The sequence below is a fragment of the Eupeodes corollae genome, chromosome 1 (genome assembly GCF_945859685.1).
Source record: "Eupeodes corollae chromosome 1, idEupCoro1.1, whole genome shotgun sequence".
Lineage (NCBI taxonomy): Eukaryota > Metazoa > Arthropoda > Insecta > Diptera > Syrphidae > Eupeodes > Eupeodes corollae.
This window is the reverse complement of record NC_079147.1, coordinates 121,702,376-121,726,391: the sequence shown is the minus strand read 5'-3', so window position 1 is coordinate 121,726,391 and position 24,016 is coordinate 121,702,376. Positions and strand designations below refer to the sequence as shown.

The window sequence follows — 24,016 nt, the reverse complement described above, 5'->3', positions numbered from 1 at the left end:
GTGGCACAGGCAAGGATTGAACCCAAGGCTCCTTGCATAACAATCCAACGCACTAACCATCATTCCACGGGTACTACATCATCATCAGCAACACGCTGTTATCACAACAAAATTCGTGTTGTTTTGATGGGTTTCATAAAGATACCAAAAACTGTTCTCTTAATGAAATGGTTCATATAGGAACTCCTCTTCAACGAAATTTAATTAACGTTTGTATTCGCTTTCGTCTTCACCGTTTCGTGTTTTGTGCTGACATTGTTAAAATGTTTCGGCAAATTTGGGTGCATCCAAAGCACCGGGATTTTCAAAGGATAGTTTGGAGAGAATCCCCTGATAGTCCAATATCGCATTTTCCTCTGGCTACAGTAACATATGATACTTCACCTGCTCCATATTCGTCCATGAAAGTTCTCCGTCAAATAGAGTTTGTTTACAAACACCGATTTCCCTTATCATCACATGCAGTTTTGCATGACATGTATGTATGTTGGTGACCTAATGAAGGGGGCTGATTCGCTGTCGGAGACCTTGGAGCTGAAGAAGCAGATCGTCGGGATGTTGTCGTGTGGAGGTCAGAATTGTTGGGAAATATTGCGTGACATCAACAATAAAGAAGCTGTTTCACTGGATTTGGATAGTTCTTCTGAGTGTACCAAGGTTCTCGGTTTGGTTTGGAACCCGTATCACGACACCTTTACGTACAAAATTAGTTTACCCGAACACTTGTTGCCTACAAAAAAAAACTACTTTTAGAGGTTGCAAAGGTTTTTGATCCTTTTGGGTTTTTGGCTCCTTCCACTATTTTGTTGAAAATACTGTTTCAGGAGCTGTGGACCGCAAAGACGAAAATTGATTGAAATGATCCTTTGCCCTTTGAAATCTCAGAAAAATGTAAGCTGTATCGGGAGAATTTGACCTATTTTGAAAACTTTAGGATTTCTCGAAGGTTTACCCAAAATTCTAAAAGCTTGGAGTTAATAGGTTTTTCGGATGCTTCGGAAAAGGCTTATTCTGCAGTGGTTTATTGTCGTAGTTGTTCGAAAAGTTTTGTTGAAGTGAAGTTAGTCGCCGCTAAGACTCGAGTTGCTCCAGAAAAGCAGTTGTCTAGTCCACGCCTGGAACTTTGTGGTAGTCTTCTTTTGTGTCGTTTAATAGACCTTATTCGGTCGTCGTTAGATGTGAAACCAGTTAGAGTATCTGCGTTCTGTGGCTCTCAGATTGTTTTGTCATGGCTTTCATACTCCCCACGAAAATGGAGTGTATTTGGAGCGAATCGTGCCTCTGAAATATTGTCTTCTTTACCTCGCTCGTCTTGGAGTCATATCAGTTCATCTGAAAACCCTGCTGATTGTGCTTCGCGGGATCTCTCGCCTAAGGATTTGATGGAACACAACTGGTGGTGGAACGGGAATGAATGGCTGGATCATAGTATTGATGAGTGGCCAAATCATTGTGAAAATGAAATAGCAGATATTCCTTAAGAGAGGAAGAAAGTCCATACAGTTCACGTTTCGGTTCCGGTGGAGTATTTTCTTGACAAAATTTCACTTAAAATTTCTAGTTGTAGGAAAATTGTGAAAATAGTTTGCTATATTCGTCGCTTCATCTATTTTTGCCGTTTGCCTAAAGGTGATAGAAGGTATGGATATCTTTCACTCTCAGAGCTACGCCTTGGGAAAATAGTCTGCCTCAAGAGAGAGTTTCTTAGTGAAATCAAAACTCTTGAGACTGACCGTTGTGTTGACAAGGCCTCAAAATTGTGTTCGCTTTCACCTTTCATTGATGTCGTCGGTTTATTGCGTGTCGGTGGTAGAATTTCGAATGCTAAAAACGTTCCCTTCGCGATTAGACACCCTATTATTCGCCCAAAAATCATCCAATGACTCTGTTAATTCTCTTGGATGCTCACAGGATAAGTAGGTAGAAATGGCGATCTCAAGGCAACCTGAGATCCAATTAGCACTGAAGTGCGCCGTTTTGATAATGCTGACAGGAATTACATATAGGTTTTTCTGGACTTTTTGCAGTGATTCGCCAGGAGTTTTGGATCCTCGGAAGCAGAAATATTATTCGAAAACTGTCATACGTGTTTTCGTCAACGGAAAATTACATCTACGCAGCTTATGGGAAATTTGCCTTCGTCTCGCGTAAATCCATACAGAATGTGATTACGCTGGCCCAATAACTCTTCGTTCATCTAGAGGAAGGAAACCAACGTTGTCGAAAGGGTATATTTCATTATTTGTCAGTATGATAACTAAGGCGCTGCACCTCGAATTAGTATCGGACCTGACCACGGATGCCTTTTTGGCTGTCCTGAAAAGATTTATAGCCAGGCGTGGTAGATGCAGTGTTTTGTAATCCGATAATGCTACGAACTTTTAAGGAGCAGCTAGTGTGCTTTCAGACATGTATACTGGTACAGTCTCAAAATCACAACAAAAAGGTTGCAGAAATGTTGGCTGGAGAAAGCATAGATTTGCAATTTATTCCTCCTCACAGTCCCCAGTTTGGTGGGCTTAGGGAAGCGGTGGTTAAATTAGTAAAACAACATCTTCGGCGAGTAGTTGGTGATAGTGTCCTAACCTTTAAAAAATGTGTACCTTGCTAGCCCTTTTAAATTCTAAGCCCCTTTTTGCTTCTTCCGATTCAGATCTTGATCCATTAACGTCTGCTCACTTTCTTATAGGTAGACCCTACACGACGATTCCCGAGCCAAGTTATTTGGAACTATCCATTAATCGATTGGGAAGATGGCAGCTACGACAAAATATGATGCAAGGTTTCTGACGGCATACTGACTACCTCACATCTTTGCAGAAGCGACCAAAATGGAGAGAAGACCTAAGAGATTTTAAAGTGGGTGACATGGTTATTCTGAAGGAATCTATCATGCCACCATCTCTATGGTCCTTAGGAAGAATAACCGCAGTTCATCCAGGTGACGATGGACACCTATGGGTGGTTACATTGCGCACCAAATAACAAACTTGCCTCTTGCCATGTCCTGAAATTCCTTCAGCGGGGGCGGCATGTTGAGAAACGAAGCTGTTATTATTTTTATTCATTATATTATTTATTAATGTTAAATTAATTATTTATTTGCTTAACTTACATAATTTCAATTTTTCTGTTTAATTTTGTCTAAATTGCCAAACATTTTGTAATTGCCCTAAACTATATTTACTGTATTGGTTTTGGTATGATGGAAGCTTTTATGATATATTTTTTTTGTTAACTTATAATTTTTGCGAACATATTACATACCTACATAATTTATGCATTGCTCGCTAAGACCGTTGCATTTAACAAAAACGATAAACTGCAATTGTACATAGGTAATACATTAGATAATGGTATCGTGTGCAAAATACTGGTTTAAGTAAGTGATGCCTACGGGTTAGCTTCAATGTAAGGATGATAGAATCTATCTCTTTTCTAGCAACCACCAAACCAGCCAGTCGCAAAACTAATTGTTTTTTCTTGATTTGTTTCAATGATTTACATTTTAGAAATTAAATAATTTAAAACGTTTTTTAATTTATTGGCGTTTCCTTCGTTTAAATTTAAATTCTTAAAATGGCAAGCTTACAGAATTTTTACACTTTCGACCAACCCTCAGTACCATTTAATAACCCATACAATCTTTTCACAGATATTATGCTCTCTTCAAAAACAATCTTCTTATTTCCTGCAAAATAGGACATAGAGCAATGAAATGATGGACATTTTCTTGTTGTCTTCTATATAAGGATATCAAATGTTGATATCACGTTTTCTTTAAGCCATGACAAAATCTTCTTTTATCGCCAAAAGTTCCGCCTGGAACACGCTACAATGATTGGGAAGGCGGAATGAGAGACTAAATTAGCCTTTCAGAGTAGACACCTCCACCAACTCCTTCTTTTGTTTTTTAAACCATCTGTATAAAAATGGATCGACCCATCATCCAGGAATGTCCTATCCTCCCAGAAAGATCTGGAAGGCATTTAAATCTGGAAATTTCTGTCGCATTGCAGTTGGGGATGGTGTACTTTGTGTGCTTTGTAATTGATTCTAAATACCTAAGAATTACGGAGTGGTTAATGTTGTTGTTAGTCCACTGTGACGAAGCTTTGAGGCGAATAGCAGAGCTTGCAGCTATTTGTTTGCTTAATATGTCAAGTGGTGCTAGGTAGAGTAAGGTGTCCAGGGCCGCAGATGGGGTCGTGCGAATCGATCTGCTTATACATAGGCAAGCTGAACGTTTTGCTTTATTTAATTTATCTCGGTTTATAGTTTTCTGTAAAGCAGTCCATCATACTGCCACACCGTACATTAAAATCGGTCTGATTACTGTGTATAGCCAATGCGTGATTCTGAATTGTAAGCCCCATTTATTACCAATAACGTTTTTGCAAGAAAAGAGAGCTACAGTAGCTTTGTTGACTCTTTCCTGTACGTTGCGTTTTCAATTTAGTTTTGTATGTAAGACAAGACCCAGGGGCCCAACTATCTAATTCTATTCTATAGTGAAAATGTTCGAATGTTTTCTTAGCGCAAAATTGGTACTAACTACTGCTAAAGTTAATGTCAAATTCGTGCGAATGCGAAATTAATCATTCTATATCAAATGTGTTTGCGAGGAAGAGAAATACAGTGCTAAACTGGAATTAAAAAAAGAGATATTGAGACTTCGCCAGCGAATGAATGCATAGTAATCAATTTCAATCAAAAACTAACGTGTTATAAAAGTGGATTTATGCTTATTTATGTTAGTTATAGAATGTTTGTTATGTTTGTTAAAAGTGAATGTATGCTCATTTTTGTTTTTTTAGTTATAGAATGAATGTATGTTTATTTATGTTTGTTAGGTAAAGAACTGAATTTATATTTATTTATGTTATAGTTAGTTTTCTACGTGTTCATTGTAAAAGACTGAAAGTTTTGTTTTTTATATTATTTCGAATTCTTTCCGCAAAATTAGAATGTTCCTTGGTTTCTAAAGGCTGTTCTTCCAAAGAGAAATGGTTGTCGTCTTCCTCCAATAATATTTGTGTTGAATGGGAGTTTAACTCTGAACTTCAAACAGAGATTGTGGAGAGCGGAACACATAATTTGAGTAACCTTCTCGGGTGGATAATGAAGTTCCCTGGCCGCCAAAAGACATCGGAACCTTTCCTTTAGGACACCAAAAAATAGTTTAATTATTGATCTTAAAACTGAAAAACTTCTATGAACTTCGATTCCATAGATCCTTTAACTGCCGTTCTGTACGGTGTCATAATCCAAGGCCCTAACGGATATCCTGAGTCTCCTTATATATATATATATAGATATGTACTTGCCTAAGATCCTGGACGACTTATCTCCATTCTCAAAGCAACGTTTGAGGTAAGCTCTTTCGGAACTAAGATACCAGACATGGCAATCATGGGATGCTCCTTCATATCGTCCCTATCTTATCGCCATAATGTAGTCACATATCTAGTTACAAAAAAAGTATTGTTTGATTCGAATTTACATATGTACAAAATGTGTGTATGTATGCATAAAGTAGGTGTATGAATAATGATAAATTGAACTTACCACCATCACATTTATACTATGCTTAAGCTTTCTGGCAAAAAAGTTGTTCACTTTTAGCTGGCCGAATCAGTTGAATGTGTGTTCCATCGACAAAACCAATCACACCAGGAATTCCAGATTTTTCCCAAAAATGACGCTTTGACTTTCTTGTTTCTTCATCTGACATTCTGAAGTTTATAAGTTAAGGACAAATTACTTTTTCTACGGATGTTAAAACCTAAATTTGGATAATTTTGGATAAAGTTTTTTTGATTAAGCCTCGCATGCATGTCTCCACAGATCTGGTTTTGGTGACCACCTGTTGCCAAAAATTTCAAGGTAGCTGATAGCTTAATTATGTTGGGAACAGAAGTTTGCTTTTTCCGAATACTTAATTCTGTTGTTATATTGTTTGATAAATACATAAAGGCTTGTTTTGAAAGGCGGTAGTTTTTAACAAAGCTGAAATAAAGAAATTTTTTAGATAAAAAATGCCTACATAAATACTCAATAAGGGAAACCTTTCGTCGCTTAGCTCCAATATGTTGGATTTATCCCAAATCCGCCTTTTTTCAATTTGACAAAACTTTTTCTCCATTTCCTTCCGACTCCAAGCAAATTGCCACAGTGTCCACTTTAATTTGTAATTCTTTATTTAATTATTTTCCGAAAATATTGGTCGCCAAATTAACATATTTTTGTTTTTTTTTTTTTAACTTTTTACTTAACTTATGTCAAACATAATGCGAGACTCGTTCGAAATTTGCAAATTTGTTGGCAAAAAGTTTGGCATTACCGGCATTCGACTCTACTTCCATAGAAAGTAATGCCTTTTTGTAAATTCCTTGCGATTTTTTGCAACAATCGCAGTGAGAGACTAGTCTTGCGGCTTTGGCTAGGTTAAAGAGTTTCCTACATTCTCTTTTGTGCGAGTCAAGTCTGAGGCCCACCATTGTGGTTTCCTCTTTCCTCTTATGAGATAAGTACAAGCAATTTCTAGCGATCTGTTCATAGCTGAGTTGAGGTCACTAGATAGTCCAGGTTTTAGTAACCTTTGTAATAAGTTCCTGTTTGAAGCCGAGTCTGTTTTCCGATAATTTCGAAAAGTTAATGGACTGGGGTTATCATCACATTTATATTGAACTGGATATATCTATGATCAGACTACGAGTGTTCTTTGGATACTTTCCAGTCCAAGATCATATGGTGTATGTTATCTGAGACAAGAGTTATGTCTAGGACTTCTTGTCGAATATAATCAAAACCCATACCGTGTAATGAGCGTTAACATCGCTCTCAATAATTAGGCGGATCCTTTGCCGTTCCGCTTCAGCGACGATTCTTTCAAGGTTCTTTTAGGGATAGGGCCAAGGTGGTCATGGCCAAATACGCCGACACTACCCAGAAACTTCCTTTGGTTGTTTACAGCATAGCTATGGTGGTATCTTTGTCACTGAAATGATGGAGTAAAAATTCATTAATGTTACGTTTCACTACTATGCAAGATCTAGGTTCACCTTTATCTATCACACACAGTGTGTAGTACCCATCAGTCCTAAATCCTCCAACAACGGATTTCAACGAATCCATGGTTCTTGCATCAGGACAATGTCTTCCCGTTTCTTACTAACCGGAGAAGAAGTGAGGCCGAGGCCTTTATGGATTGTTGGAGATTAATCTGTACTAACTGCATTAGTTTGGCTACAATTGGGCAGATCAACCTTCATCGGTTTTGTTCTGATCCTCTGAGTCTTCGCTCAGAAGAATCATGTTTACTTCGTCCTCAGTCTCCATTAAGAATGGACTGTCTTTGACTTTATTCCTGATGGGATTAGAGGGTGGAGTCATGATTGGAGAGGGCAAAGGTACATCGTCACCCTCTGAGGCCTGCTATCTGCGATAACCTCATCTAAATTTGATGGATTCGAAACCATAGTTTATAGAGCCATTGTTCAAGGCTAGAGAATTAAAGGATTCTTTATTGAGTACCACAATTTTACTCCTATAAAGACCCCTCACTTCCTCTAGCTTGGCTATCTTCCAGTTATGCGTCGAAAAGGATAGATTATAAACTTTGATCATCTCGAGAATGTCCTCGATACCAGCAGGTTCGATTGGAATCCAAATGCGGGCTATAGGTCTGCTAGGAAGTTTGACATGAGTTTGACATGACCCTGATGCCAACCCCCATCGCTTATGGAAGGAGGTGGTCCTGGAAGCTCTCTCAAAATGCTAAAAAAAGGCCACCCGAGAGCTTAACCTTGACTAGCTGCCAACGATCAGCCGATATTATGCCGTAATCATCGCTCCTTTCAATGACCGCAACCACGATTTTCCTTTCGCAACGTCACTGAAACTGGCTTGTTTCCTGATGGGATTGAGGGGAGTGCTGGTGTAGTGCACACGATGCCGTTTTGGTGTCGGTATGGCTCCCTCAAGAGACATTTTGCGTTTAGACGTAGAGTCTTTACTGGTCCTTGTTGCAGCAAGACCATTGTTTGTCCATTCAACGTGAGCGGTTTGCTGTGGTGTCCTTTCAGCCTCCAATGATGCACCAGAGGCCTTTAGGATTCTCTCAGCGCTGTCTAGCTTTTTCGCCAGTACAACGTGGGAGTTGGTGACATAAACTTTGGCTTGTATTCCTTGTTTATGTGGGAAGGGGTGATGATTCTGGAATAAAATAAGAAAGGGATAAGAATGTCCTTTAGTTTCAGGACTCATCTGCAGAAAATTCTCGAGAATCATTGACCTTACTCAGCTTCTACAACTCGACAAGTTCGACGTTAAATGTAGAAGAGTCGCGCCCCAAGTTCTAGTTATTTATTTTTTTTGCCAATATTGTTGTTTGTTTTTTAAAACAAAACCCTTATAATAGACTCAAAAAAAAAATATATAGTCCATCCTCAACTAAATAATTAAATTCTATGTTTGTGAAAACCAATTCTAACTAAAGTTCGTATGCAGTGTTGTGCCGAAAAAAGTCAACAAAGAACTTTGTGTCAGTGTACGAATTATAAAAACAAATATCTACCAACAAACGGTAAAAAAATGCAATGAAATGCATAAGCCTCCTCTCTCTTCCCTTCACTTAAAACAGTCATATCATCTTAATTTTTGTAGACATGGCGTGCATTTTTTTTTATGCATATACAGTGCGTTCAACGATTAAGTTGATGGTTTTTTTTTGGATATATTACTATATGTGATATTTAGTTAACCAGGGCGGATCAGTAAAGAGATTTTCACTAAGGCATAACAGCAACATTCATGGTCTTAGTAAGAATTTGTATGCCACATATGTTCGCACTGTTTATAATTAATTTATATATAAGAAATGATGTTGCATACCAACTTCAGCCACAATATGGTTTGTGCTCTAACACAAACTTTAATTAAAAATATATCGAGGTCTAAATCTTTACAGAAATTCAGCTATTAACGAATTTGATGCTTTGTCCGACTTCAAACAAAGAATTGTTGCCCATTATCACACTATTAGTATCCGTGGCATGATGGGTACTGCGGTAGACTGCAGTCAGCTTGACCCCAGAGTGGAGGTAATTTCCTACATGGCTGGTTCATGTTATAAGAATTCTCCTGCAGCGCGATTTCGAAAGGATTCAGTGATTCAGACATATGAATGTTGCTCTGACCAGGGCCTTCGTTCTGACGAAACGGCTCTTTTACAGCAGTCGGCTTGACCCCAGAGTGAAGGTAATTTGCTTCATGGCCCTCATACGGCCGATGATCGTTTATGGTTGTCCTGTGTGGTTCAACGTTGCCCCTTCCCAGATGGAGAAGTTTCAGGTATTCGAGCGGCTGTCTTTATTTATTTATTAACGTCTATAAGTATGATAACTCTCTTAGACTAAGTACATATTTCTTAAAAAACTACTATAATGCAAAATAGCTTTATACAATGTTTTCCATAATAATAAATTTAAAAATATTTCTATTTTGATCAAGTTCGATAACATTTGCATATTGATTAAATTGTATGCAAGCATTAGTGATTGGCTCATTTTGACCATAGTTAGTTGCATGTCGAGAAATATACAAAAAAACGTTACTTCTAGGTCTTTAGGTTCTAGAAGGTGCATATATACCGAACAAAGCTAGAAGAGGGGAACAGTCTATATGACCCATTATGACATCTATTGCGAATGCTATCGAAAAGTAAGTTCTTATACAAGATAAAGGCTTTATGCTAATTATAAGCACCTACTATTATACGATGGCAAGCAAGCAGACCAATTCATTCTTCTACGCGCATATTTAGTAAATCTTTTTTGAATTTTCTCAATACGAGTCAAATCTTTTTTAAAAAGAGGACACTATACAATAGAACAATATTCCAAAATTGGACGAACTAATGCTACGAAAAGGGATTTCAACGTGTAGGGATCCCTAAATTCTTGGGAGTTCCTAAATACAAATCCAGACATAGGGTTAGCTCTCGATATAATAATCAATTATATATCATAATCAATTTGTACATTAAAAGAAAGTTGTGAGTCAAAGATAACTCCCAAATTATTTTGACTTACAACTTTTTGCAATGCACCGTGGGTAAATCATTGATGAAAATTAGAAACAACAAGGGTCCAAGGTGACTGCCTTGAGGCACACCAGAGAAATTTCTAATTTTGACAGATAATTTAGATCCAATTTTAACAAACTGTGATCGATTGCATAGGTAATTATTCATCCATTTAAAGAGTGTTGAGTGAAAACCTAAGAATGACAGTTTTTTAAATAAAAACTCGATGTCTAACCCTACCGAATGCCTTTGAAAAATCTTGCTTGCTAACTAAACCTAAAAATTCATTAAAAACCTCTTCTTCAGATATAAATATTGAACCCATATCGATTACTTCAGAGTGATTAATCAAAATGTCATTAATTGTAGTATCAACCATAAAGTTTGATTGAAAAAAAGTTGCAAACATATTACATATTTCATTAATATCACTACTTATATTACCATTGTAATTCATGTTTGAGGGAATTGCTACCGATTTCGTTTTTTCATTTTAAAATTTCCAAAAGGATTTAGAATCATCTTTGATCCTTGATTCAATGGACCATAAATAATTTCAACAGAGTTGACAATTTCTTTGACCAACAATTTAATTTTCGGGGAATTCTACCCGAACGACGAGCATTTTGAAAGTGGACACTTGAGCGGCTTCATTTCACCAGAGGAATTCCTCTATTTAGAGAGATGCGGTCTGATACATGATAGATTGGCAGTTCTGCTAATCTACCACGTCAGACGAAGGACCATGGATAGGCGCCTCCTGCCAAAATGTCTGGTAATTTGCAGAATTGCACTGCACAACAACTCTTTTCATCTTTCCTACTCAATAGGTAGGAAACAGCATTCGTCCAGTCTGTCCCTTCTGATCTGGCTGTAATTTACAAGGCCTTCATCTGTTCAAAATTTGAATATAACTCACATATTTGGGCAGGTGCCCTAAAATAAGTTTAAGTCTTAGATATGATTCAAAAAAGAGCTTTGAAAATGATAGGCGATAAAACTATAACCGAAACAATTACATCTCTTGAACACCACTGCAATGTTTCATGCCTTTCGTTGTTTTACAGATATTTTACAAACAATGTTCTGTCGAATTAGCCAGTTGTATTGCCCACTCAAACAATTCAGCTGTAATACTCGCACTTCCTGAAATGTTTATTAGTTTATCCTTGAGCTTAATTTTGGACAAACTGTTAAGTATAACCACTCATCTAGAATGTGGAATGCTTTACCGAACGCTGTGTTTCCGTCCCATTCAAAATTTTAAAACCAATGTGCACCGGTATCTCCTCTAAAATCCTTCCCTAATTTCTTAACATGCGCACTGTTTTTAATCGTTAACATATGAAGGGTATTAATAAACCCTTGACTGCTTATACATACAAAAAATTATTTTCTAGTTCTTAAAAATTATACATTTTCTAGTTCTTAAAAAATATATACAGCTAACTGTTAAGAACATTTGCTCTCAGTGAGATGTAGTTAATACTGATTTTCACAACTTTGATCAAGTGAATCATTATATGCTTCTAAAGAAATTAGAAAATCTAGTATTAATTTCCTTCAATTCGTAAATTATTTTAGACTTATCTTAAATTTAGGATAGTGCTTATTCAAAAAGCTTTATTATAGCGTAAAATAAACTCTTGACTCTATTTGCTTACAAAATGACCTTCTATCACATCTCTGTAATTTAAACTATTTTTTGTAATCAACTTAAATATTTAAAAAGTTTTTTGTACATTTTTTCTTTCAGTCAAAACGGCAACCTGCTGGTAATGTTTTTATTATGGACTTGAATGGTAACCTCTTATACTATTATTTTAAGTTTTTTGAATCACTGTTCATATTAAATAGAAAGTAAGAAAAAGAATTGGATTCACGGATCTTAATAATTAAATTATGAATTATGTGTTTTCAACGAAAGCTGGATGTTCGTGTATTACAATTGTGAAATTTTTGAAAATCTTAATTAGGCATTTTGAAATACTTGAGCTTATAGTTGGAACAAAAAACTTTCAAAAAATAAATTTTTTTCGTAGCAAAAGCTTTGCACGTATATTAAGTATAATGATAATTTTGGTAGAAAATCATTAATTTAATTTTTTACACAATTTAATTTCCAACGCAAAGTTAAGCCATATTTACCAAAGCAATAATTTCACGTTCAACATTTTTATATCAGACAGACAAATAGCACACTCAATACTTTTTTTTGTAACAGCATAGTTTATTTGTTAATTAACAACTTTTAGTTTTTTTTTCATTGCGACTAAGAAAAGTGAATTGTTCACCATTCCGCGTCATCTGTTGTAAGCATTGCATCGAGATTTTAAAATGGCTCGCGATAAGTACTCCGACGAATAAAAAGAAAAAATTGTGTCTGATTTCAATAATGGTGAATCAGTTACATTCATAAGCAAAAAATATGGTATTAATCATTCTGTGATTTCCCGAGTAATTTCTCCTTTTCGTTCTCAAGGAACAGTGCAAACTATTCACAGTGGTGGTAGACCGCGAAAAAATTCAAATCGCGAAGACAGAAAAATCGTCACGGTTATTAAAAAAGATCCTTTCGGAAATCATTAAAAATGAATTGGGTTTAAAAATATCAAGCAGGACTATCCGGAGAAGAGCGGTTGATGTTGGCCTCCGATCATATCGAACAGCAAAAAAACATTTATTTCTGCGAAGAACAGACGTACCAGACTTGAATTTGCAAAAGCACATTTGAACTGGAATGCGGCGAAATGGATGACGGTCCTCTTCTCTGATGAATCGAAGTTCAATTTGAAAGAATCCGACGGATTTCATACAATACGCAGGCAAGAGGGTAAACGTTTAAATCCTCACTATTTAAAAGGAAAAATAAAACACGGTGGGGGTAGTATAATGGTCTGGGGATGTTTTTTCAGTGAAGGAGTCGGACCGATCCACAGAATTAGAGGTATAATGGATCGTTTCATGTATAGAGATATCCTTTAAAATGTCATGTATCCTTATACAGAATAAAACATGCCATTGAGATGGATATTTCAACATGACAACGATCCTAAACATACTGCTAAAGTTGTGAAGGATTGTTTAAATAAAATAATGTTAAAGTAATGCAATGGCCAGCACAATCCCCTGATCAGGGGATTGTAGACCAGTGGATTGATCGCTCCAATTGCAAAAACCACTTTTTCAACAGGCTCAAAGTGCTTGGAATAATATCCCCAGCCAGCACATAGAAAACCTTATCAACTCCATCGATATGCTGCCGTCATAAAAAATAAAGGATATGCCAATAAATATTGAAATTTAAATAGTTTTGAAGATTGTGTTTCAGAAATGTGCTTTAGTTTTGTCCTATCGTTTTTCATAAGAATTCTAAATATTTTGGAATATTTTAAATATGTAAATAATTATAGCAAATCTAAATACTGTTAATTTAAGAAAATAATATTAGTATTTAAAATAAATAAAAAAAAATAATTTTATATCTTAATTTGTAGTTTTATTTGACCTTTTTCAAAATGAAACGATTTCGTGCTTTAGTTTTGACCAACACTGTATACAGATCTAATAAAAATCAAAGGTTTAGAAATTCTTTCTATTTACCTAGTTAATACTTCTTGGGCCGGCCACGATTTTTCAAAATAGGTAAAACTAAACTCTCCACTTATTTCCTACATTTGCGGAATAGAGAACTTTGCGCAGGCCAGCTTTAAACCTCAATATTTTTGAACATCAATGATTTTTCATTTTGTTATTTTTTTCTTTCAAACTAAAATTAACCATTTAAATTCATAAATGCATAAAAAGGAACAAATTTCGTGGACATGAAAATAGATACACATATTTAAAAAAATTAAATTAAATGCAAAGCTATTCTGGATTTAAAAATTATTTCAATACCCGTGTTTTGTTGGCAAATCTATCCATAGTATACAGGGTTTTACATGAATAACAACAAAAATATCCACAGCATGAATAACAACGATAAAAGTTAGAGTAGAATCTTACTATGGATAGGTGTTTTGTAATTTATACGCTGATTTTTTGGTCCTTAAAATAATTTTGAGCAGATTTGAATGTGTGCTTATCCTGCTGTAGAACACATTTGAGAGGCATTTTCTGGTCCGCATAAAGCAGCATCGTGTCTTTCATGATTTTCGCCTTCATATTTTGATCCATTTTACCCTCAATAAAATGAATTGGTCCAATAAATTCTAAAATAGAAACAACAGTAGATAATCTTAATATATTGAAAAATTACACTTCAAACCTTTTTTTACTCAAATTTAGTTTAAAATTAAATTTTTTAAAAACTATACATAGTTTTCACTTGATTTAAAAACTGACTAATAGAACAGAATGTTGGCTTTAAAAAAATGTATAATACTTAATTGTAAGTATAACCGTTATTTTTTAAGTATTTTTTTTTTTCATTTTAAGTAATTAAGTTTCCCCTCCTGCCTTAACGGTTACGGATAGACCCCCCTCTTACAGTAAAAAAAAATGCTTGTTTTTAACTGTGCTTAAAAAATCAGTTATAATATCTTGTCCCCTGAGTTATCGTACTCTTGCCAGTTCTTTCAAAGGAAGCATTCTAATGGTTTATCTGCCATCACTTCCGAACAAATTTATCTTTGTTTCGTCCATCCATAAAAAATTTCTCCACTTTTTGTCACCTGACCCCACTCCAATCACAATGATCGTGGGCGAATTTAAACCGCGTTGTTATATTTTGTTTTTTCTTCCTTCTGAGCAAGTAAGCTTCGACAAGTCTTCAAGAAAAGTTATTGGAAGCTGTAGTTTTTTTTAAATTTCCTTTGAAAACTTGTAAGGATATTTTTTTTTGAGGCGCAAATGATCATTCAGTCTTTTCTTGGGATTGTTTTTGCCAGCTGTTTTGGCCTTCAGCGGTCAAATTGCTTTTGCAATCAACTTAAGAATTCTTTCGACGGAGACAAGCAGGTAGAAACATTTTGAGACTTCTAAAGCAAGAAGTAGAGTGAGCAGGTGTTAGCAAATCCTTAACACGAGCGAGCACACATCACATGCACACGCATCCATCGATAGCTGCCGACTTTTCGCGTCCACGCAGCCCAATCTAACTTGTTTGTTTTGCAAATCTACAGATCATTCAAGGAAAGAGTGCAAGAATTCGAGAACAATTGCTAATAACAGGCATATGCTAAAAAAAAAAAAAACCGCAGATGATTTCGATGGACAAGTAATTCACACCCGGCAACATTTTGTTAAGCAATCATAATCACACTTCTTTGTTGTGCAACTCTGAATAAAACATCATCTGTCAGTAAAATGACATCATCTGTCAGTGAATTTCAATTAAAATCTAAAGAAAATGAAAACTCCATTGCAGCGATTAACCCCACATTAATTTTGTCCGGAACAGATTATTCAATACCTAAGAATAAATCACATGTTTTTTTGCAAACTGCGCGGTCTCTTCTAGCATCGAATAGTTCTTGGTCGGCGACAAACAATAGGGGAATTCACGATCGGGTGTAAATGGTCTTGCATCAGTGCATGTTCACATTTTTTGTGTATACAGATGCTCTACACTAAAAAAATATATGAATATGGACATGCTTTAGCATTGCAAATTTACTTCGCTGAAACCCTAAAGTATACAAATGCACAATCATGAGCAACACTGTTTTGACAGCAATAAATCAGCTTGGAGCGCGAAACTGGAGACATCAAGCTAGGGACCGAGCTAGATGGAGAAGTTTGTTGGGTGAGGCCCTAGTTCACACAGGGCTGTAGCGCCACCTTAAACAAAATAAACACACATTTAAATAACCAACATGGCTAATCTAATTAAAATAAATAGGAAAAGAGAAAAACCGAATAAAAAGTGGTCAATTGCCGAAATTATGTATAAGAATAATTGACCTTGTTTTTTTTTGTCAGTTTCATCGGCATATTAAAACCAAAATAAACTTTTGAATTTCACATAAAAATAAAAATAACAATAATCAGCTGTTGTCACAACTGTCAAAAATCGTTGCAAGAACACCTTGCTTTTTTATTTGCTTTAGGGGCGTTCACTATCTTGTACATATATTTACAGTCAAATGCACTTCCCAGACTAAATGCACTAGTTCGTGAATTCCCCTAATATATTTGTTCGACTTATCATCGATGATGGAGGCCAGCGTGCATATATAAAAGATGCAGTTGTAAACAAACTCAATTTGCCAACAGAGGGATTTGTTAATTTATCCATATTCCCATTCGGTCAAAATAAAATTTCGTCCTCTGAAAAAATTAAAATAGTAAAAATTAATTTAAAAAGTCAATTTAGCGAAATGTGTGTAGAAGTTGTTGATCCCGAAATCTGCTTGGAAGTATTGGTTGCTCCGAAGAGTAATAGTTTTCGGCTAGACGGGTTCTGTTTGGCGGACTCAAATTTGTGTGGACTTGAACAAGAAGATGAATTAAATGTTCCAGTTGGAGCGGATTATTATTAGCAGTAACTGACAAATATAAACGAATAACACGACCTGCAGTTGGTTCCCGAAATTTCAGTGCCCAGGTGGCTTGGAATTAAAGCTGAGTTTACGTCGATTGAAATGCACATATTTGCGGATGCGAGTCAGAAAGCTTTTGGTTCTGTTACAAATCCACAAAATACAGGCAGAGAACAAGAAGGCGTTCGACAAGAAAAGAAAATCACCTCATAAGTACGCCATAAAGGATCTGGTAGCAGTACAACGCACCCAATTTGGCCCAGGATTGAAAGTTCACCCAAAGTATCTCGGACCTTTTGAAGTAGTCAAAATCAAACGTAACGATCGGATGTGGGATTAGAATGTTAAAACTAATGCCCTAAGTCCGTCTTATAAAACATAATAACATTCAACTTGCCATCGAGTGAACAACGGCCCAAACCTAACATTAAAACGCAACGGTTGTTATGCAAAGAGGAACACCAACATCATCACGAGTTCTTTTTTTTATCAAACTTAATATTATCTTAAATTACTAAAAAACTAAATAAAACTGCTTAAATTACTTAAACAATAAATTAAATTGCTTAAATTACTTAAGTTACAACTAAACATACCTTGAATGCTTAAATCCCTATATTTTGTTAAAACCTAACTGAACTTAATCATTGTACTTTATTAAATTAAACAATGGATTAGAATTTTAATTAAAGCTTAATAAAAAATGGGCGTTTTCATTTAGCATCTTTTTCCTTCCCCACATATATGTTTGTATGTGCATTTCTTATTTTTTACATGCATGTTTGTATGAGTATTTTTTTATTTTTTACATGCATGTTTGTATGTGTGTGCTCGTTTTGGTGCTATATATTTTTAAGGTGTGACTTATGGATTTTGCGACGTGTGTCTGTTATGATAGTGACCTTATTATCTTTGGCCACAACTTCCTTTCAATACAATGGTTTATGCTTACCCTGAAGGAAGGGTAAAGGAAGTGAAAACTATGTCGCCTTTTTTAAATTTTTTTATTGAACCATTCATTCTTGTTTTTCTGCTTTTTTCGTATTTTTTCCCTCAAGTCTTGGTTGACTTTTATTCTAAAATTGGCCATGTTTAGGAAGTAGACTCTGCTACTTCTGTTAAAAAACATGTCGGATGGTTTCCGCTCTGTCACGGAATGCATGGTATTGTTGTAACGATCTACAGAGATGCTCAATAATTCCCTAAGCTTCAACTCCTTGGATTCAGCCCTCAAGCATCAAGAATTGTTGAGTGAAATCTCTCAACTTGGCCGTTTGCACCGCTTCGGTTGACATTTTAATGTCTAACATTTTCATGCTGTTCCTTGTTCTCTCTAGCATTTCTATGAGCTTGTTTGTGGTCATTGCTAATCAGTTCCCAAATTTGATTTTCGTCCGTAACATCTTTTACCAATCTTTGCGTCAGTCTAATTTTGTATCCTGAAAAGGTCTTTAAATATACTTTCTGCAGAAGTTCCATGCAGAGCTCTAGAATTTAAATGACGTTGATAATGTTAGGTTGCCGTTTCGCTTTCAGGGCATCTGTTTTATTTTGTCTATTTTGTCTAAATATGATGTTGTAAAAAAGTGTCGTGAATAACTAGAATATGGTTCCTCACAAGAATCAGCAGTAGCATTCGCTACGTTAATAATTATTTGGTTTCTAAACACATTAAGGGAACCTCCATTGAATGAATTGGTAGAGTGTTCGTTGTCAATTTTAAGCCTTGAAAGCGCGCCTGCTACAACTTTCGATTTACCCGGTTTATAAATCAGTTCACAGTTGTATTCCTCTATCCTAGCCTTCCAACGTTTCAATTTCGCATTGTAATTGCGGTTGCCTAGGGCGTAGGTTAGAGGTTGGTAGTCTGTGAATATTTTTATTTTTTTTGCTCCGTACAGATTGGATCTGATATTATCAGAGCCCAGCCAACACTTCTTTTTCGTTTGTGGCATAGTTCTCTTCACTACTTATCAGAGATCTTGAGATAAATGCAATAGGTCTCTCTTTGCATCCATCTGTTTGTGACAGGACTGCACCTATGGCTATGTTTGAAGCGTCGGTTTTTAGAATAAAGGTTTTGCTGTAGTCCGGAAAGGCCAGGACCTCAGCAGAAGTGAGAAGTTCCTTCAAATCATTAAAAGCTTTCATGGCACATTCATCCAAATGGACTGGATTTTTTCTCCACTGGTTCGCTTTACTTGGGCATTTTCACCCCTTGTAAGATAAGTTAAAGGCTTAGCCACTTTGGCGTAATTTTGAATAAATTTCCTATAGTAGGAGGTTAGTCCGAGAAAGGAATTGAGTTCTTTTAAATTAACCGGAGGTTGTATGTTCTGTATTGCCTCGATTTTTTTCTTGTCTGGTAACACACCATTAGCTGTTATGACATAGCCGAGAAGACAGTAATGTCCATAAAATGATTCTTTTCGAGATTCACTTTTAAATGTGCTTCATCAAGCCGTTTAAGGATCATGTCAAGATGTTGTAGGTGTTGTTTTTCATTTTCACTAAAGACGATTACATCGTCGATATAAACATAGCATGTCTTTGCTATAAATTGCTTCAGCACATCATCAATCGTGCGTTACGGGCTCATCGGTGTTCGTTCTTATTTCGGCTTGAATCGAAGTATCGATTACTTCGTTAATATTGATTGGCCCAAAAAGCGATTCGTGTTTCTTAATTAATTTGTCTAATCCCTGTCTAATGTCGTGAGGGAGATCCTCATTAAGGACAACGTTCACTTGTCGTGATATCTTTGCCTTGAGCGAAATCTCTATATTGGGTTTTTTTGTTAGAAGGTTGTTTTTTCTATCAATGACAGCCTTCAATTCTTTGATTCCATCGAAAGAATCAAGTCCAGGCAGTACAAAGAATTTGCCAACCTTATACAAAAATCTTCCCTAATTAGAAATTTTAACATTACCAGCAGCAGACTTCACACAAAAAGGTTTTGGAAGCGAGATTGAGGGCTGGTCGATTTTAGGGCTTATGAAATTCTTGTTGGCCCCCGTATCTCCTTTTTGAGTAAAGATACATTTTAATTTTTGTTTCTCCTTTTTTTTGAAGGAAACGTAATTTTTCTTAAGTTTTTTTTCACACACGCACTTAAAAGCGTTGACAGATATTCTACGGTACTTTATTTTTTTCAGGTATCCAGAACAACTGTCCTGTCACGGTTGCCAATTGAATTAGTCTGTTGGAATTTGGTTTAAAAAAAAAAAAACTATTTAATCATCTGATCTGGTCAGATTCCAACGTAAGACTGGGTTAAAAATACTATTTTAACTTACAATATGATTAACTTATGGTTTAATGTATGAATCACTAATTGTGGTGAACAACATATCAATACGTGATTATCTTGAATTGTAACATAATATGACATTTTATGATCAAGACGATCGTGCTCTTTCGCTAATTATAATGTTTTGGTCAACATACTCCAATTGCTTTCAATAGAATGTGTACGTGTTAACTTCCATAGATGAAGAATGGAGGAAGGAGATACAACGACGCATTGTAAGGTCTGTACAGCGACCCTGACCTAGTTAACAGAATTAAAGTCCAACGGCTTAGATGGCTAGGTCAGGTATGTAAAGACCAACCAACTTAGCGTTCGAAACTGGAAACAGCTAGCTAGGGACCGAGCTAGCTAGAGACGCATGTTGGTTGAAGCCCAGGTCCGCCCGGACTGTTGCGCCATTCAACAATACTGTGAAATATGTACATACCTATAAGTTAAATAGTTTTCAAAATTAATAAAGCTACCTACTGCTACTTGCTTATCCTTTAAAAACCTACCCAATAACAAGAAAACAAAGTTTATATTCTTCATGTCTATACCCTCAAATGTAAAAATTAATTCCAAGGAACAAAAATCTTGCAATTATTATCTCCAGAATGAAATGAAGGAATCTTTCCATTCTTACAAAGAAACTACCAATTCACATGTTATAAACATTCTATATCAGAAGATTGGTCAACCGGACATAAAAACGGGTTTTTTGTATTCTTCGTCTCACATCTGAGACGACCTTGACAATTATAGTCGCAAATGCAGCTAGATGAAAATACGACAAAATCATCATTCTTTCCTAAATCGTAACACACAAAAAGCATATTATCTGCGAGTTTAAGAAAAGAAAAGCAAATATTGACATCAGAATAAATAAATAGGTATTTCATGCAAAAGCGATAGCAAAGAACCACAACAACTTCATCAAATTTTTTTTTTCGAGACCATTGCTGTTGACACAAACTAAAACAAAAAGACATGGGAGGGTTAAAGGATTAAACTATACAAACAAAATATTTCAAAAAGAGCTTTCTTTTTTGTAGGAGAGATCTTTGTTTACAACTTTTCAAATATAGTTTTTTTAGTTTCATAGGTCAATCTTCTTCATAGGCGTGAGATTATATGATTATTATCTAATGATGCCTTAACATGAAAACAAAATCATTGTTTATACACCAACCATTATACAAAAAAAAAAAACTTACCAAACTTACAGCCATTGTTGTTTGTAAAATCAGCTCTAACCGGTAAACAAATTTATTTTGTTTATGCCATCCCCACTCATAAATACAAACATTATTTTCTTCTTCTACCATATACAAATTATTTGTAATGATTTTATAACTTTTAACATAACATAATGTAGTAACCGTGACGTGTTTGTCGACGAATGTCAGTCGTTCTTTGACTTTCGAAGAGAGAAGTATTAAGTAGTTAGTTTAAAATATAAGTTCATTTTTAGTGTTTTTAGCAATTGAGAAGGTAGTGTGTCACAGTCTTACAAGTAATCGATGGTCCAGTAGAGGTGGCGTCTGGAGAAAGTCGTTCTTTGACTTTCGAAAGGAGAAAAAGTGATTAATAGTTAATTTTAAATAAAAAAAAGAATAAGTGCATTTGTAGTGATTTGAAAATAAGAAGGCTATGTGGCACTGTTTAAAAAACCTAATCGGTAGCCCAGTGGAGGTGGCGGGCTTCCGGAGACAAGTCAAGAGGTCGTGGGTTCGAGTCCCGGGCTGAGTCTACGAAAAACATTCTTGCTTTTTTCCACAATCGTGAAATAGTAGACTTTATTGATTGAGAAGAAAAGCAAATGGAGGCAGAGTATAGCAGGGGTATCGAAAGATAGCTTTGCAAATACGACAGGTGATGTTGCAGCGGTACCCAAAGCAACAACAGGAATATCAGGTAATTTGTCTGACCAGTCATCAGTTAACTAACGGAAGAGGTAAACTCTCAATCACGCATGTCTGCCAAAAGCACTGGAGCGGACCAAAAACTGAAGGCTTCACCAGCAGTGACAGGCTCAATTGCTGAAGGCCCATCGAATTCGGCTAAAGCTAAGCAGCAGTAACAACAACAGCTACAACAAAGGCAGCAGCAGCAACACCAGAAATAACCAAGAAAAATCCCACCAATAAGGACTCACAGAGTTGACCTGGACGATATAAAACAGGTATGTAAGTCGGCCTTTTAAGAAAATTTTGTTATTCAAATTTGAAATGAAAAAGAAAAGTTCTCTTCACTGTCCGAATACAATTTAGTTAAAGGGTTGTTAACAAAGGCCACAGCTGAGTTCTTTAGTTTCACGCCTAGAAGTGAAAATTTAAGACGCTCCTACTGAAGGGCATACATTCTTGCACGGAACTGGAGGTGCTCGATCTTAGTTGAGATCCGTCAAATAGCCAATGACGACCTCTATTTTATCGGAGTCAAGCATTTTACTACGATGAAGTACAGGCGAGGGGGCTATAGGCTGGCAACATTAAGGGAGAGTGTAAGCTGGGGAATGAGCTGGTTGCGGATTTAACACATCACAAGTGTGTCCTGTAAGCAAACCAATGGCACCGGGCTAACTAAAGTCCAACAAATTAAACAGAAACAGGCCAGTCAAAAGGAAGTCAGTAAATCGAACTATTCGACAGGCTCCAACACAAAAATTCATAGATCCTTGAAGTCAGGGAATGGGAACACTGGGCAGGCTCCACCAACGGTTGTCCCAAATGCCCCCATGCCTAAGGCACCAAAGATGCATCCTGACATTGTAGCCTTGTTGTGGACCATACAAGGTCAACTAACAGGGATGCAAAGTCAGATAAATTAGCAAGGCAAAAGGGTAAATCAAATCTACTCTTTACGGTCGGAGACGCGCCGAAACGTCCTAGCTGTAAATGTAAACTCACTGATTAGGATTGAACAAAAAGTAAACATGTTCCATGCAACGTGTGGTGTCACTCTCTTCATAAAAAAGGGCATTAATTATAAAGTCATATACAACAATGAATTGCGAAAGGCCAAGACGCTAGAGGTTTGTGTTGTATGCATCTCTCTTACTCAAAGGAGACGGATGTACGAGTACATTATTGCGGCTTGTGCGGCTACAGCTCCGCAGGTTCCTTACTTTGCTTCAGAAGTCGATATTTTTTTTAGGGCACCAAAACTGAGCTTGTAAGAAAACTATTACATCTTGGCTGGTAACTTGAACGCAAAACATGAAGATTGTAGAAATCAATAAAGTAACCCCAGAGGTAACCGTCTTTTTAATTTGATGAATCTTTACAGCGTTGAATATGGCGTTACCCTACTGGCTACCGAAAACCCATCTTATCCAAGAAGCGGCTCCTTTCTGGATCTTTAGCTTTACAGACTGACAATTACGGACAAAGTGGGTACTCACCCACAAAACTGTTTACACACAGTCGAGTACGACAAGGATCACTGCCGACTGGCTACTGTAACGCGTGGAGTTGGAGGAAAACGTTGCAACGCACTCTTACAATTAAATTAAGATGGGCTGGCCTCTTTTCACCAACGCTGAGTGAAATACCACCACCAAACAACAGAAACCTGACAAATACAGAAATTGCCAACATTTACAACGGATAGACAAAACAATAAACCAAACGATGGAACGGACCATACTAAAGAACAAAGAACGTAACCAAATGGACACGTACAGGAACGTTACGATAGACGCACTACGCAGACACAAAAGTATTTTACTGACAAGACTTAAAAACTTATACAGACGACTTACAGACCCACACGACTTGAAGGTAAGGACACTGAAGCCGTCCATAAAAATATCAATCTGTTGATTAATTTAAATTACATGTTATCAACTAACAAGTACTTGGATTGCAAGATCCGGTCAATTGATTTCAGTGACCCTGGTATATTCCCTAAAATCAACAAGATATTCAGGAAACAAAACGATAATGACCTTCCGTGTCTGAAACTCCAAACAACTGAAGAGAACAGGGACGTACTCATGACAGCGCAAATAGATCCAGAAGAAGCTATCTTTGACGGTGACTTTTTTATAATTGAAGATCCAAAGGAAAAAGTTTAGGCGGTGAGAGCTGCTTTGTCGCGAGTGTACAATATAAAGTTAGCATTCGCCCCCAACACGACCTGGAAAGCAGA

The 24,016-nt window shown here is 36.3% G+C and overlaps 1 protein-coding gene across 5 annotated transcripts in view; it reads left to right on the top strand.

The window, feature by feature from the left end:
- LOC129943476 (YTH domain-containing family protein) overlaps window positions 1-24,016 on the top strand; it is a 150,007-nt gene that overhangs the window by 26,323 nt on the left and 99,668 nt on the right. For 2 of the 5 annotated variants that reach the window (XM_056052971.1, XM_056052967.1), the window contains exon 2: window positions 11,844-11,889. The exons of 1 other annotated variant lie outside the window; for it this stretch is intronic. In XM_056052971.1, the coding sequence (XP_055908946.1) occupies window positions 11,844-11,889 (46 nt within the window). The remainder of the gene's footprint in view (window positions 1-11,843; window positions 11,890-24,016) is intronic. 2 more of the 5 variants (XM_056052968.1, XM_056052969.1) reach the window with 1 other exon arrangement.